Source organism: Carcharodon carcharias, chromosome 1, assembly GCF_017639515.1.
Source record: "Carcharodon carcharias isolate sCarCar2 chromosome 1, sCarCar2.pri, whole genome shotgun sequence".
In the NCBI taxonomy this organism is placed as follows: Eukaryota; Metazoa; Chordata; class Chondrichthyes; order Lamniformes; family Lamnidae; genus Carcharodon; species Carcharodon carcharias.
In genome coordinates, this window is record NC_054467.1 from 244,404,086 (window position 1) to 244,416,245 (window position 12,160).

General features: G+C 42.5%; 1 protein-coding gene across 1 annotated transcript in view; it reads right to left on the minus strand.

The window, feature by feature from the left end:
* thnsl2 (threonine synthase-like 2) overlaps positions 1-8,650 on the minus strand; it is a 40,514-nt gene extending 31,864 nt beyond the window's left edge. Inside the window, exons 1-2 of the mRNA XM_041194086.1 lie at positions 8,593-8,650; positions 4,963-5,195 (exon numbers count right to left, since the gene is read on the minus strand). Of these exons, the coding sequence (XP_041050020.1) occupies positions 4,963-5,185 (223 nt within the window). The 5' untranslated portion in view covers positions 5,186-5,195; positions 8,593-8,650. The remainder of the gene's footprint in view (positions 1-4,962; positions 5,196-8,592) is intronic.
* Positions 8,651-12,160: the final 3,510 nt, after the last annotated feature.

A 12,160-nucleotide genomic window follows, 5' to 3' on the forward strand; every position in this document is an offset into this window, starting at 1 on the left:
TCCTTCTTTATTGTAGGAATATACTTATTCTGAGGATCCTGAAATAGCCCCTTAACTATCTGTCACTGCTTCTCTGTTGACCTATCCCCTAGCCTAGTATCCCACACCGTTTCGACTAGCTCAGCTTTCATGTGGGAAGGTGTGAGGTTCTATATTTTGACAGGAAGAATAGAAAAGCTGAATATTATTTAAATGGAGAAAGACTGCAGAAAGCTGAAGCACAGATGGATTGCAGTCGTCGTGCATGAGTCACAGGTAAGTTCAGCAGGTAATAGGGAAGGCAAATGGAATGTTGGCCTTTATTTCAAAGGGAGTGGAGTATAAGAATAGGGAAGTCTTCCTAAAGCTATACATGGCACTAGTTAGACCTCACTTAGAATACTGTGAACAGTTTTGATCCTCTTATCAAAGGAAAGATATAGTGGCATTGGAGGCAGTCCAGAGAATGTTCGCTAGGCTGATCCCGGGGAAGGAGGGATTTTCTTATGTTGAAAGGTTGAGTAGGTTCGGCCTGTAATCGTGGGAGGCAACTTTATTGAATCATATAAGATACTTCGGGGGCTTGACAAGGTAGATGCTGTGAGGTTATTTCCATAGTGGGAAAGCCTAGGACCAGAGGGCATAATCACAGAGTAAGGGGTCACCCATTTAAGACAGAGATGAGGAGGAATTGCTTCTCTCAGAGGGTAGTCAATTTGTGGAATTCTTTACCACAGAGGGCTGCAGAGGCTGAGTCATTAAGCATATTCAAGGCTGAGATGGATAGATGTTTAATGAGTAAGGGAATCGAGGGTTATGGGGAAAAGGCAGGAAATTGGAGTTGAGGATTATTAAATCAGCCATGATCTCATTGAATGGCCACACAGAATTGATAGACCAAATGGCCTACTTCTTCTCCTACGTGTTATGGGTCTCATGGTCTACGACTGCCAAACTGATTTTTCCAATTTATATGTAGATTTAAGTCACCCATGATAATTGCCATCCCTTTATCACAAGCACGCAATATTGCTTCTTGTATACTTTGTCCTACATTTGATTACTTTTCAGGGGCCTGTAGACCACTCCCACTAGTGACTTCTTTCCTCTACCATTCCTCATCTCCACCTAAACTGATTCAACATCCTGATGCCCCGAACCAAGGTCATCTTTAACTATTGCACCAGTGCCATCTTTGATTGACAGTGCTACCGGTCCACCTTTATCTAGCTTCCTATTCTTCTTGAATGTCATATACCGCTCAATATTCAGGACCCAATCCTTGTCATCCTGCAGCCACATCTCTGTAATGGCGATCAGGGGGGATTTAAAACAAAAAATGCTGGAAATGCTCAGCAGGTCAGGCAGCATCTGTGGAGAGAAACAGAGTTAATGTTTCAGGTCGAGATGACCTATCGTCGGGACCAATTCAACAGTAGTAACTTTTCCAGCAGGAGGCAGCTCAGGTCTCTCGCTACCTCCTCAGCTGACGGCCCAGACACCAGTTGACTCCATAAAATTCCCCTGAAGCATCTTGAATTTCCCACGTGGCACAGGAATCACAAGCAACAGGTCTCAGATGTCCATCCATGATCTAAAAAATCTCTAGTCTCTCTTTTGGAATCTGCTATTATCTTGTTGAAACTATTAGTTTCATCTAATGCCTCGAGACGTACTCTGTACTAATTCTCTTATTAATGCACTTACTGTTATACTGGCTTCATTCATGCTGACAATACTTTTAGCTTGTTACCTTGCCCCTGATGCACATGCTCACTTCACTTGATCCCTGAACTCCTTCAGCTACACATTCACCATCTCGAGGCTCTGCAAATAACCAAACTATGGAGGCCTGTAGAGCTGGCAAATGTTGGTGCCTTTTCAGTGGAAAAATTCTAAATCACAACACCAAGAAATATTGGTATCAACAAGGTGAGAAAGGTGCAAACAATTGGAACATGGGTTTAAAATGTACAGAATAAATTTTGAGAGGTCACACATTAAATGGCCTGAGAAAATTCACTCTTATATTTGGTCCCTGTACAAGTTTGGGTCAATGGTAGTGTTCATGTCACTGTGTCAGATGTTTGTGGCCTCAAACCTCATTTTTGAGCTGGGAATCAAGGCTGACAACTGCAAAGCTTAGGAAGTACAGCGTTTTCTTCCACACTCATATTCCTGCCATCTCTAAGACCTCCCATTTCCACCTCCATACCATTGCTCGACTTCATGCCTGTCTCAAATCACGTGCTGCTGAAACCCTCATCCATGCCTTCGTTACCTCTAGACTTGACTATTCCAATGCACTCCTGGCTACTCTACCAGCCGTAAATTTGAGGTCATCCAAATCTCTGCTGCCCGTGACTTAACTGGCAGCAAGCCCTGTTCTCTGATTCACCCATTGTGCTCAATGACCTACGTTGGTTCCCAGTCAAGCGACATCTTCATTTAAAAATTCTCATCCTTGTTTTCAATTCCTGCCATCGCCTTTCCCTTCCCTATGTCTGTATTCTCCTCCAAACCCATAACCCTCTGAGATATCTGCAATCCTCTAATTCTAGCCTCTTGTGCATTCCTAATTATATTTGCTCCACCATTGGTGGCTGTGCCTTCAGTTGCCTAGGCCCTGAACTCTGGAATTCCCTTCCTATATCTCTTTGTCTCTCTACCTCATTTTTCTTCCTTTAAAATAACACTTAAACTCTACCTCTTTGACCAAGCTTTTGGTCATATGGCCTAACATCTCCTCATGTGTCTTGGTGTCATACTTTATTTGAAAATGCTCCTGTGAAGCACCTTGGGACCTTTTATTAGGTTCAAGGTGCTCCATAAATAAAAGTTGTTGTGGTGTGGATTAAGGATTGGCTAAGTGAAAACCAAGAGTGGGAAATAAATGGGTCATTCTCGCATTGGCGGGCTGTGACTAGTGGGGTACCACAGGAATCAGTTCTTGGGCCCCAGCTGTTCACAATATAGATCAACAGTTTGGATGTTGGGAACAAATGTAATATATCCAAGTTCACAGATGACACAAAGCTAGGTGGGAATGTGGTTGAGAAAAATGTAAAGAAGCTTCAAGAGTATTTGGATGGACTTATTGAGTGGGCAAGAACATGGTAGATGGAATATAATGTGGAAAAATCCACTTTTGTAGAAGGAACAGATATGCAGAGTATTTCCTAACTGTTAAGAGATTAGAAAGTGTCGATGTACAAAAGGACCTGGGTATCCTTGTGCATGAGTCACTGAAAACTAACATGCAGGTGTAGCTGGCAATCAGGAAGACTAATGCAGTGTTAACCTTTATCGCAGGATGATTTGAGGAGGGGAGTAGCGAAGGCTTGTTTCAATTGTATAGAACCTTGGTTAGACCGCACCTGGAATACTGTGTGCAGTTTTGGTCCCCTTACCTTATGAAGGACATTGGCCGGGATTTTCCTGTCTCATCGTGGCAGTACCTGCCACAAGAGATTCGGCAGCCCAGCCAGGAGTTCATTGGCTTTCGGTGGGAGTGACCGATCCCTGTGGCGGGTGGGGCCAGAAACTCCCACCCATTATTGCCATAGAGCGAGTGCAACGAAAGTTCACCAGATTTTTTCCCGGGGTGGCAGGACTGTCCTATGAAGAGAGATTGGGGAAACGGGGCCTGTATTCTCTAGAGTTTCGAAGAATGAGAAGTGATCTCTTTGAAAGCTATAAAACACTTAAAGGAAAAGACAGGGTAGGTGCAGGTAAGATGTTTCCCCTGGTTGGAGAGTCTAGAACTGGGGGACACAGTTTCAAAATAAGGGGGAAGCCAATTAGGACTGAGATGAGGAGAAACTTTTTTACTCAGAGGGTTGTGAATCTTTGGAATTCTCTACCCCAGAGGGCCATGGAAGCTCAATCATTGAGTAATGTTCAAAGTAGAGATTGACCGATTTCTAAATAGCAATTACATAAAAGGATTTGCGGATAGTGTGGGAAAAAAGCGCTGAAGTGGATGATCATCCATGATCGAATTGAATGGTGGAGCAGAATTGATGGGCTGAATGGCTACTCCTGCTCCTCTGTTCCTATGTTCTGTTTTCCAGACTTTGCTGTGTTCAAACCATCTGTTAAATTCTGCCAATATTGCATCAGTTTGATATCAATCATTGGGACCTAATGAGGCTCTATAACAATGGGAGTTCTTTCTGACGCGATATGGAACCATCATTCAGCAAACAAAGACAAAATCCTGGATACCTATGTCCTAGTGGTAATGTCAAGAGACCCAAGAAGCTATTCCTTTTCCATAGATTAATCTGCCTATCCAGAACACAAAAGGCCAGCAAGTTATGCTAAACCTTCATAAAATGTTTGACCCCAGTTGGAATATTGTGTCTAATTCAAGGCACAACACCTTAGGAAGGATTGTGAAGCCATGGGGTGGGTACAGAGGAGATTCCAGGAATGAGGGAGTTATAGATACAAGGAGAAGCTGAGAGGAGATTTAATGAATGTGTTTAAAATTATGAAGGGTTTAAACAAAGTAAATACTGAGAAACTGTTTCCAGTTGTGGAAAGATCAAAGGTCACAGTTTTAAGATGTTTGGCAAAAGAACCAGGGGAGATTTGAGGATTTCTTTCTATTCAACATATGGTTAGGATTTGGAATGTACTGCGTGAAAGGGCGGTGGATGTTGATTCAATAGTTGCCTTCAATAGGGAATTGGAAAAATACTTGAAGGAGAGAAAATTTCAGGGGTATAGGGAAAGAGTTGGAGAGTGGGACTAGCTGGATTGCTCTTTGAAAGAGCTAGCACGCGCACAATGGGCCAAATGACCTCCTTTAGTTTTGTCCTTTTCCATGATTCTGTCAACCACCACATCGCTAATGCAGGAAGAATGGGGACAAGGGCAAGTCACTCCAGACTGCCTGGCAGCAATGAACCTGCGCCCCATCATGGCCTAACGAAAAGGAGGGAAGAAATAGTAAAGATAAGACAAAGAAAAGCTTACCGCTTAAATCTTCCCTTGGCAAGTCTTCTCTGGAAATGAAGAGTGAGCAAATCTCCTCGACCAGCTGTGGGTAACTGTAAGTGCTCCACGTCCTCAGTGTGGCCAAGGTAAGGCTTGGGATTTCTTCAGGCATGAAAAGGCCACCATCTGGGGCATAGCCAGAGAAGATGACCTCCTCAAAGCTCACGTCGGTCAATTCACCCCGTGTACTCGTGTATTTCATTTTGCTCCACCTGCGTGACAAGAGTTAAAAAGGGAAAAGTAAGAATGAGAAAGGAAACCTGCCTGTGCAGGCCCAGGGCACTTTGCATCAGTTGGCATCACTTGGAAAATGTTACATCTGTCTTCTCAAAACAACAGGTTGAAGTGTGTGTTGCAGCAGAGATATTGAATAAGGATATAAGCAGATAGAAAGGGATGGAAAAGAGAGTATGGCAGAAGGAAGCCCCTCCCTGAATGTGTAAACTTTCAAAGCTCTATTGAGGTTGGTACACTGGAGCAGCAGCAGCCTACTGCTCCCAGATGCTGCCTGATGAGAAAACACCAGGCTCTGGGTCATCACTACATTTCAGGTGATTGGCTTCTGCCCCTTCGTTCACTCCCATCAGTGGGAATGGAATGTATATTCTTATATTCCACGTTAAGTTATTAATAAGATGATCACATGTAAGGCTGTATGCGAAAGGACACTAAGTGAAGGTTCTAGTGTAAAGTGTGATGTACTACCACGTGAGGAGCAATTCAAGCGCTTTAACATAACGTAAGAGGGGAGAGGAAGATGGTAGGCACGTAGACTACAGTACATTCGGGAAAGATTTGGTAAGTTTTCTGTTTTCTTTGTATTCATTCATGGGACAGGAGCAATGCTGGCAAGGCCAGTGTTTATTGCCCAATAGCTCTCCCAATTTTGGCACAAGACACCAGATGTTGCTGAGGAGGGCTTTATCGGACCAGTTAATCCTAGCAGGGTGTGCCGTCATCATTTCCCATGCTTAGGTCAATGCCGAGTAGCCTGTCCAGTTTTATTCTTTTTCAATTTTTCTGTAGTGGTTTGATACAGTTGAAAGGCTTGCTCAGACATTTCATAGGGCAGCTAAGAGTCAACCACATTACTGTAGGCCTGGAGTCACCTATAGGCCAGACTGGGTAAGGATGGCACAGTTCCTCCCTTAAAGGTCATAAGTGAACCAGATGGGTTTTTACAACAATCTGATGGTTCCGTGCTCATCATCACTGAGAATTGCTTTTTATTCCAGGTTTATTAATCAATATTAGGTTGCAGCTGCTGTGGTGGAATTTGAACTCATGTCTTCAGGGCACTAGCCTGGATCTCAGGATTACTAGTTCAGTAGCTTTACCACTACGCTACCGTTCATGTTCCCTGGCCTATAAACATGTTGTAGCATTGTGTGGTACTGCAGCAAATACTAGAACTACCACTTACCCTCCCTTGGTAACACCTTCCACTTCTCTACAGGTGCTCTCCTTGTGATTCACATTTGCGAAGACCATACAGGACTTGCACATCAATACCAATGCTGTGTGCATGTGCTCATTTGACATTGCTAGCCTTTACACCAATGTTCCATTTAAGGAAGCCATAGATAATTGCACTGCAGCACTATATCATGATGATCTAGACCCGCCATCATTGCGTGAATCAATATTCATTGAACTTATGAACTTGGCAACTTGCGCAGTTGAGTTCAGCTTTAATGACACCATGTGTGCCCAAATAGATGGTGTTGCCATGGGATCCCTTCTAGCCCAGCTCTCACAAACATCTTTGTTGGGTTCCATGAGAAACGCGTCTTCGATGGAAAGAGACCTAACCTCCTACCCCTTGTATATTTCCGATATGTGGATGATATGTTTGCTATATTTAAATCCACAGCTGCATGTAACAATTTCCTTACATGTCTTAATGGGCTCCATCCTACGCTCAGGTTCACCTATGAAATGGAACAGTTCAATGAACACCCACCGTTCCTTGACGTTGTATTTGAGAAATCTGCCAAAGGTGTTTCTGCCATGGTTTACCACAAGACTATCTTCATTGATCACTTTCCACGTTGGGATTCTTACAGTTCCGCACGCTATAAGATTGTTCTTATTGGCTACCTTGTAAATAGGGCATGAGTCATTTACTCACCATGCAAGCTTGATGCTGAAATAGGGGCGTCAAAGACAGGTTAATGGCTGCCCTGATCAAAATCATTTCACGCTGTATATCACGCAAACACATGAACAGGCCTAAGGCCATCACTTTCAGCCCCGAAAAGTGCCCAGTCTACCTCGGATTACCTGGAAGGGCATGGTGTCTCAAAATCTTGAAAAACAGGCGAAGCTAGCCGTTTCATGCTGCTACTATGTTTTCATTACTAACAGGATGCTGCCATCAAACAAAAAAGATGTTCTGCCGTCACACAAATGAATAATGTGGTATATGAATTTCAGTGCCAGTGTGATGTCCGGTTATGTAGGCCGTATGTCCCTAAGACTGGCGGATCGCATCAAACACCATGTCCCATCCGCTGTTCGCAACAGACAAGGTTCCCTGCCCAACCAGCCCGTGCTTGCAAAACTCAAAACACAGTGCCCAACATGAGATGTGATTCCACGATTGGACAACATTTGCTAAATACTCCTCAGTGTCTAAGAATTACGCTAACAACCAATTTAAGATTGTCAGTTGGGCTTGCAGTTTGGTGCATTTGTGTACACTGGAAGCTACATATATTAATACACAGGGCCCTGTTCTTTGCAGAGAGAAAGAACATGTACATCCACTGCGCCTGTTTCAGCTAAACAAAATAAGTGACAGCCATTCACTGATGCATTCCTCAAGGCAATGCCTTGACCAATCAGGGTTAAGCTGTATGGTTTAAATTTTAAACAATGCTTGGCAGTTAACTGTCAGTCACCATCACTGATGCATTCTCTATGGCAACACCTCGACCAAATCAGAGTCCACTAGTCAATCAATCAGCACTCTTTTCACATACAGTATAAATTGTTGTTTTCCCCTTATTTTGCTATTCTTGTGAAGTATCCTGATGAGTGCAAAACAAAAAGCTTTAACATATCTCTTTTCTCAACAGTAATGATTTTATCCTGAATTCCTTTTGCATTTATTAGCAACTTTCTTATATTTATGGCCCCTGTAGACAACCCTGCCAAAGTCCTTAACAATATTAAATTTGCATTGTTAGATACTCAGGTTAGCAATGTAACAGAAGTGTGCAACTCCACCCTTGAGTTTCAATCTTAGCTCTGTCATACCCAGGTCAGTCATAAAAATGATAACCTTCAGTGACAGTCAGTGCCCAACCTCAGCAAAGCACAGATGTCAAACCAACTCGGTGACAGTGGCAGATGGCAGTGAATGTCATCTTCAGAGCTGACAGGCCTGTATAAATATGTTACTGTGTCACACAGCAGTTTGGCAGCACAGGCTGTTTAAACATTTCTTACTGGTCACTCTGATCTGTAACATTGTGATTGATCAGATGGAATTATAACGGTGGGAAGTGTCAGTGATCCTAGGCTGAGCTCACAATTCACTCCCCGCTTTGACAGTGTTTAAATCACTGGTTTTAATTTTCCTTTCATAACTCCTTTTATACTCACTTTCAGCAGACGATAACACAACAGATGCTCTTCAGAGTTTGCCTGACACCAATGTTAATGACAGCTGGAAACAAGAACACTAAGCTCTATCGATAGCTCAAACTCCCCGCACAGCACCCTCTACACAGGAAAGCATCAACAGGCTTTTGGATCGCACTCTGAAATGACAATGCAACCCTCCCAAACCTTGGCTGTGCTTTTCAGTAACAGTGCACGTTTACTAATACCTTCTGCATGAGGAATTAATATAGGCCGTGGTGTGTAGGGGATTTGGGTGAAAGGGACTTGGTGCAAGTTTGTTCCCACCTTTTTTTTCGAGAAAGAAGGAAAGGAAGTTTGGCCAATCATGACAGGACAAACTGTCTGAATCCTTTGCTCCATATTTACTGGCAGGGCTAAACCTACCTCTGGAAATGGGTTCTTACAAGTAATTCAAGTCAGAGGGTAGCCAGTTGCAGAGCTGGTGTCATCTGTGGCTAGAATACCTGCAGTCAAGATGCAGCATTAGGCTTCAGAGAAGGCTATTGGCTATAAGGATCTGCTGTGCCCTTCAATCCTGTCCCTACCTCTTTCCAGCAGCCCCACATCTGGCAGTGGGGCACAATTGCAGCATAGTAAATGTCTATTACAAATGGAAGACATAGGAATTTATAATATTACATAGATTAACAGATGGTGCAGACTGACACGGGGTTTTTAATACACTAACCTTCTAGTTATAATGTCAAGGTGTGTGTGGGAGTATTTAAATTCAAATAATAAGGCTCACATCTAAAGCTTGGCAGTTTTAAATTTTAAATGTTCAATCATGTGCTTTGAGATTTGACCACTAAGGATTAATTATCTGGTCGTACCAGGAAAATGTGTTGGAGTTTGGTTCTTTTCCAATTGAAACATAAGGTTACACAATGTATATTGCTCTGCCCCTTGGAAAACAAAGCAGAAAGATTAACCCTTTCAGCTGACAGTTTTGTCTTAAACATGGTCAAACATCTAACCCATTGGGCTCCTAACCAGAATCAAAATAGATTTTTGTTTTGTTTTCTCTTTTAGAACAGTTGACAATGGATCTCAACTCAGCTCAACCATAAATGCTGGCCCAGCCAGCGAAGCCCGCATCCCATGAATGAATAATAAATAAAAACATGAAAAACAAGAGATGAACATATGCAAGCTCTTTAAATTTTCAAAAAGGGGCTAATGAAAAGATATACACACACACACACACAGAAACACACACACACACACACACAAACACACACACGGACACACACATAGACACACACACACACACACACATACACAGAGACACACACACACACACACAGATACACACACACACACTCAAACTGGTTCTTATAACTAAAGGAATAAAGTTTACTTTGGGTAAAAAGTCCAGTGGAACTTAGCAAGTTACTTTTGAGAAATAAAAATGCTATTTAAAATAAAGAACAAACAAGTAAAAAAACAAGACATTACATGTGTCTTTCTCAGCAATACTCAAATTTTGTACGACCAAACGAATATTTGTATACCTGAGGCAGAGCTACAACAAAGACCAAATTTGGGACACCAACAACATAGTTTGACTCACAGGTAAGTTAACAACAGGTAAGCTACCTATTGAATTGCTCTGAAAGTTTATTAGACACACGGTTGTGCCGGTGTTCATTTCCAACCTTATTGATAATGCTGAAGTGAGATACAGTCCCACGGTTGAGTGAGTATTAATGCAAGATGAGATGGAACAGATTAGTAATAGGGTTACTAATTTACACTGAGCCCTACACTGTGCCTGTTCTGAGGTGCGCAAATTTCCTTCCTTTTTTGACTTGATCTGTCTGTGCCACTATATTACCTCAAGAGATGAGCGCACCATAAACAATAACTGCTTGAAACATGCCTACACTGTAAACTCACTTAAGGAGCCGTAGGCTGCAACACAATTAACGACGCTATCAAACATATAGTAAATCTTTCTGACCATGTACAACCTGAAAGCAAAGAGTTTGTTCTTGTTCATGGCTTCAATTTTGGTGTGCCTTCATCCGGCATCAAACAGGGAGAGGTACTTGCTGAGATTGAACTCCTCTACTCCCAGCTATCCCGCCCCACAACCAGCATCCACTAAAGACGCTGAATTCTTGAAAGCGTACCTAACTGATCTAGCAAATGTATTTTGCGGGAATCTGAATGACTTGGCCGGTTTTCACGTGCAATATGAATGTCTGGTAGCATTGCAAAGCCTCAACATCACCCGACATATATTTCTGTAAAGCCGACAAAGAAGCTGGAATAGTTATCCTTAACAAGTGTGACTATATCAACAAAATGCATGCCATTCTTAATGATGTATCCAAATTCATATTAGACCTGCCGCTCAACATGACCAGACAGCCCTGTTTGAAAGCAAGTTACAAAAATGTTTGTTGGACATGCGTAAGATTAATGAGCTGCCAGTTGATATATATGATAGGACTTGTCCTCACAGCTCACTGATTTGACGTATGTATGTATGGGCTGCCCAAGATATACAAAGGTGATGTGTCTTTACGCCCTATCTTAATTATGACAGGTTCTGCACAGCATCAATTGGCCAAATGGTTCGATGAGTTGCTACAACCAGTTCGGAGCAAGTTTTCTACATACACAGCAAAGGATTCATTCAGTTTTGTGAAGACCGTACAGGATTTGCATATCAATAGCAATACTGTGTCCATGTGCTCATTTGACATTCCTAGCTCAAGGGAGCCATGGACATTTGCACCATGACACTGTATCATGGTGATCTAGACCCTCCACCATTGTCTGAACCAGTATTCATTGAACTTAAGAATTCAGCAACTAACACAATTGAGTTCAGTTTTAATGATATCATGTATGCCCAAATAAATGGTGTTGCCTTGGGATCCCTTCCAGCCCAGCTCGCACAAACATCTTTGTTGGGTTCCATGAGAAATGCATCTTCGATGGGATGGGACCTATATATGGATGATACATTTACTATATTTGAATCTGCAGCTTCATGTTAGTATTTCCTTCCATGACTTTATGGGCTCCATTCTTCGCTCAAATTCATCTTTGAAAGGGAGCAGTCAAATGAGCTCCCTTTCCTTGATGTGCTGGTTGAGAAATCTGCCAGGGGGTTCTCTACTGCTGTCTACCGAAAGCCTACTTCACTGGTCAATATACACATTGGGATTCCTGCAGTTCGATGTGATATAAGTTTCGTCTTATTGGCAACCTCGTAAATAGGGCCTGAGTGATTTGCAAGCTTGATGTTGAAATTGAGCGCATCAAAGGCATTCTGCAGGATAATGGCTACCCTGATCAGATCGTTCCTCACTATATATTGTGCAAACTCATGAACGGGCCTAAGGCCATCACTTTTGGTACTGAAAATTAAAGCCTATCTCAGATTACCCTGAAAGAGTACGGTATCTCAAAAATTTGAACAACAGGTTTCATGCTGCTACTATGCAATAGGAACACGAGTGGTATTGGCTAGGTATGATGCTATGAAGCCTAAAGGATGTCCTGCCCATACACAAATGAGTAATGTGGTATC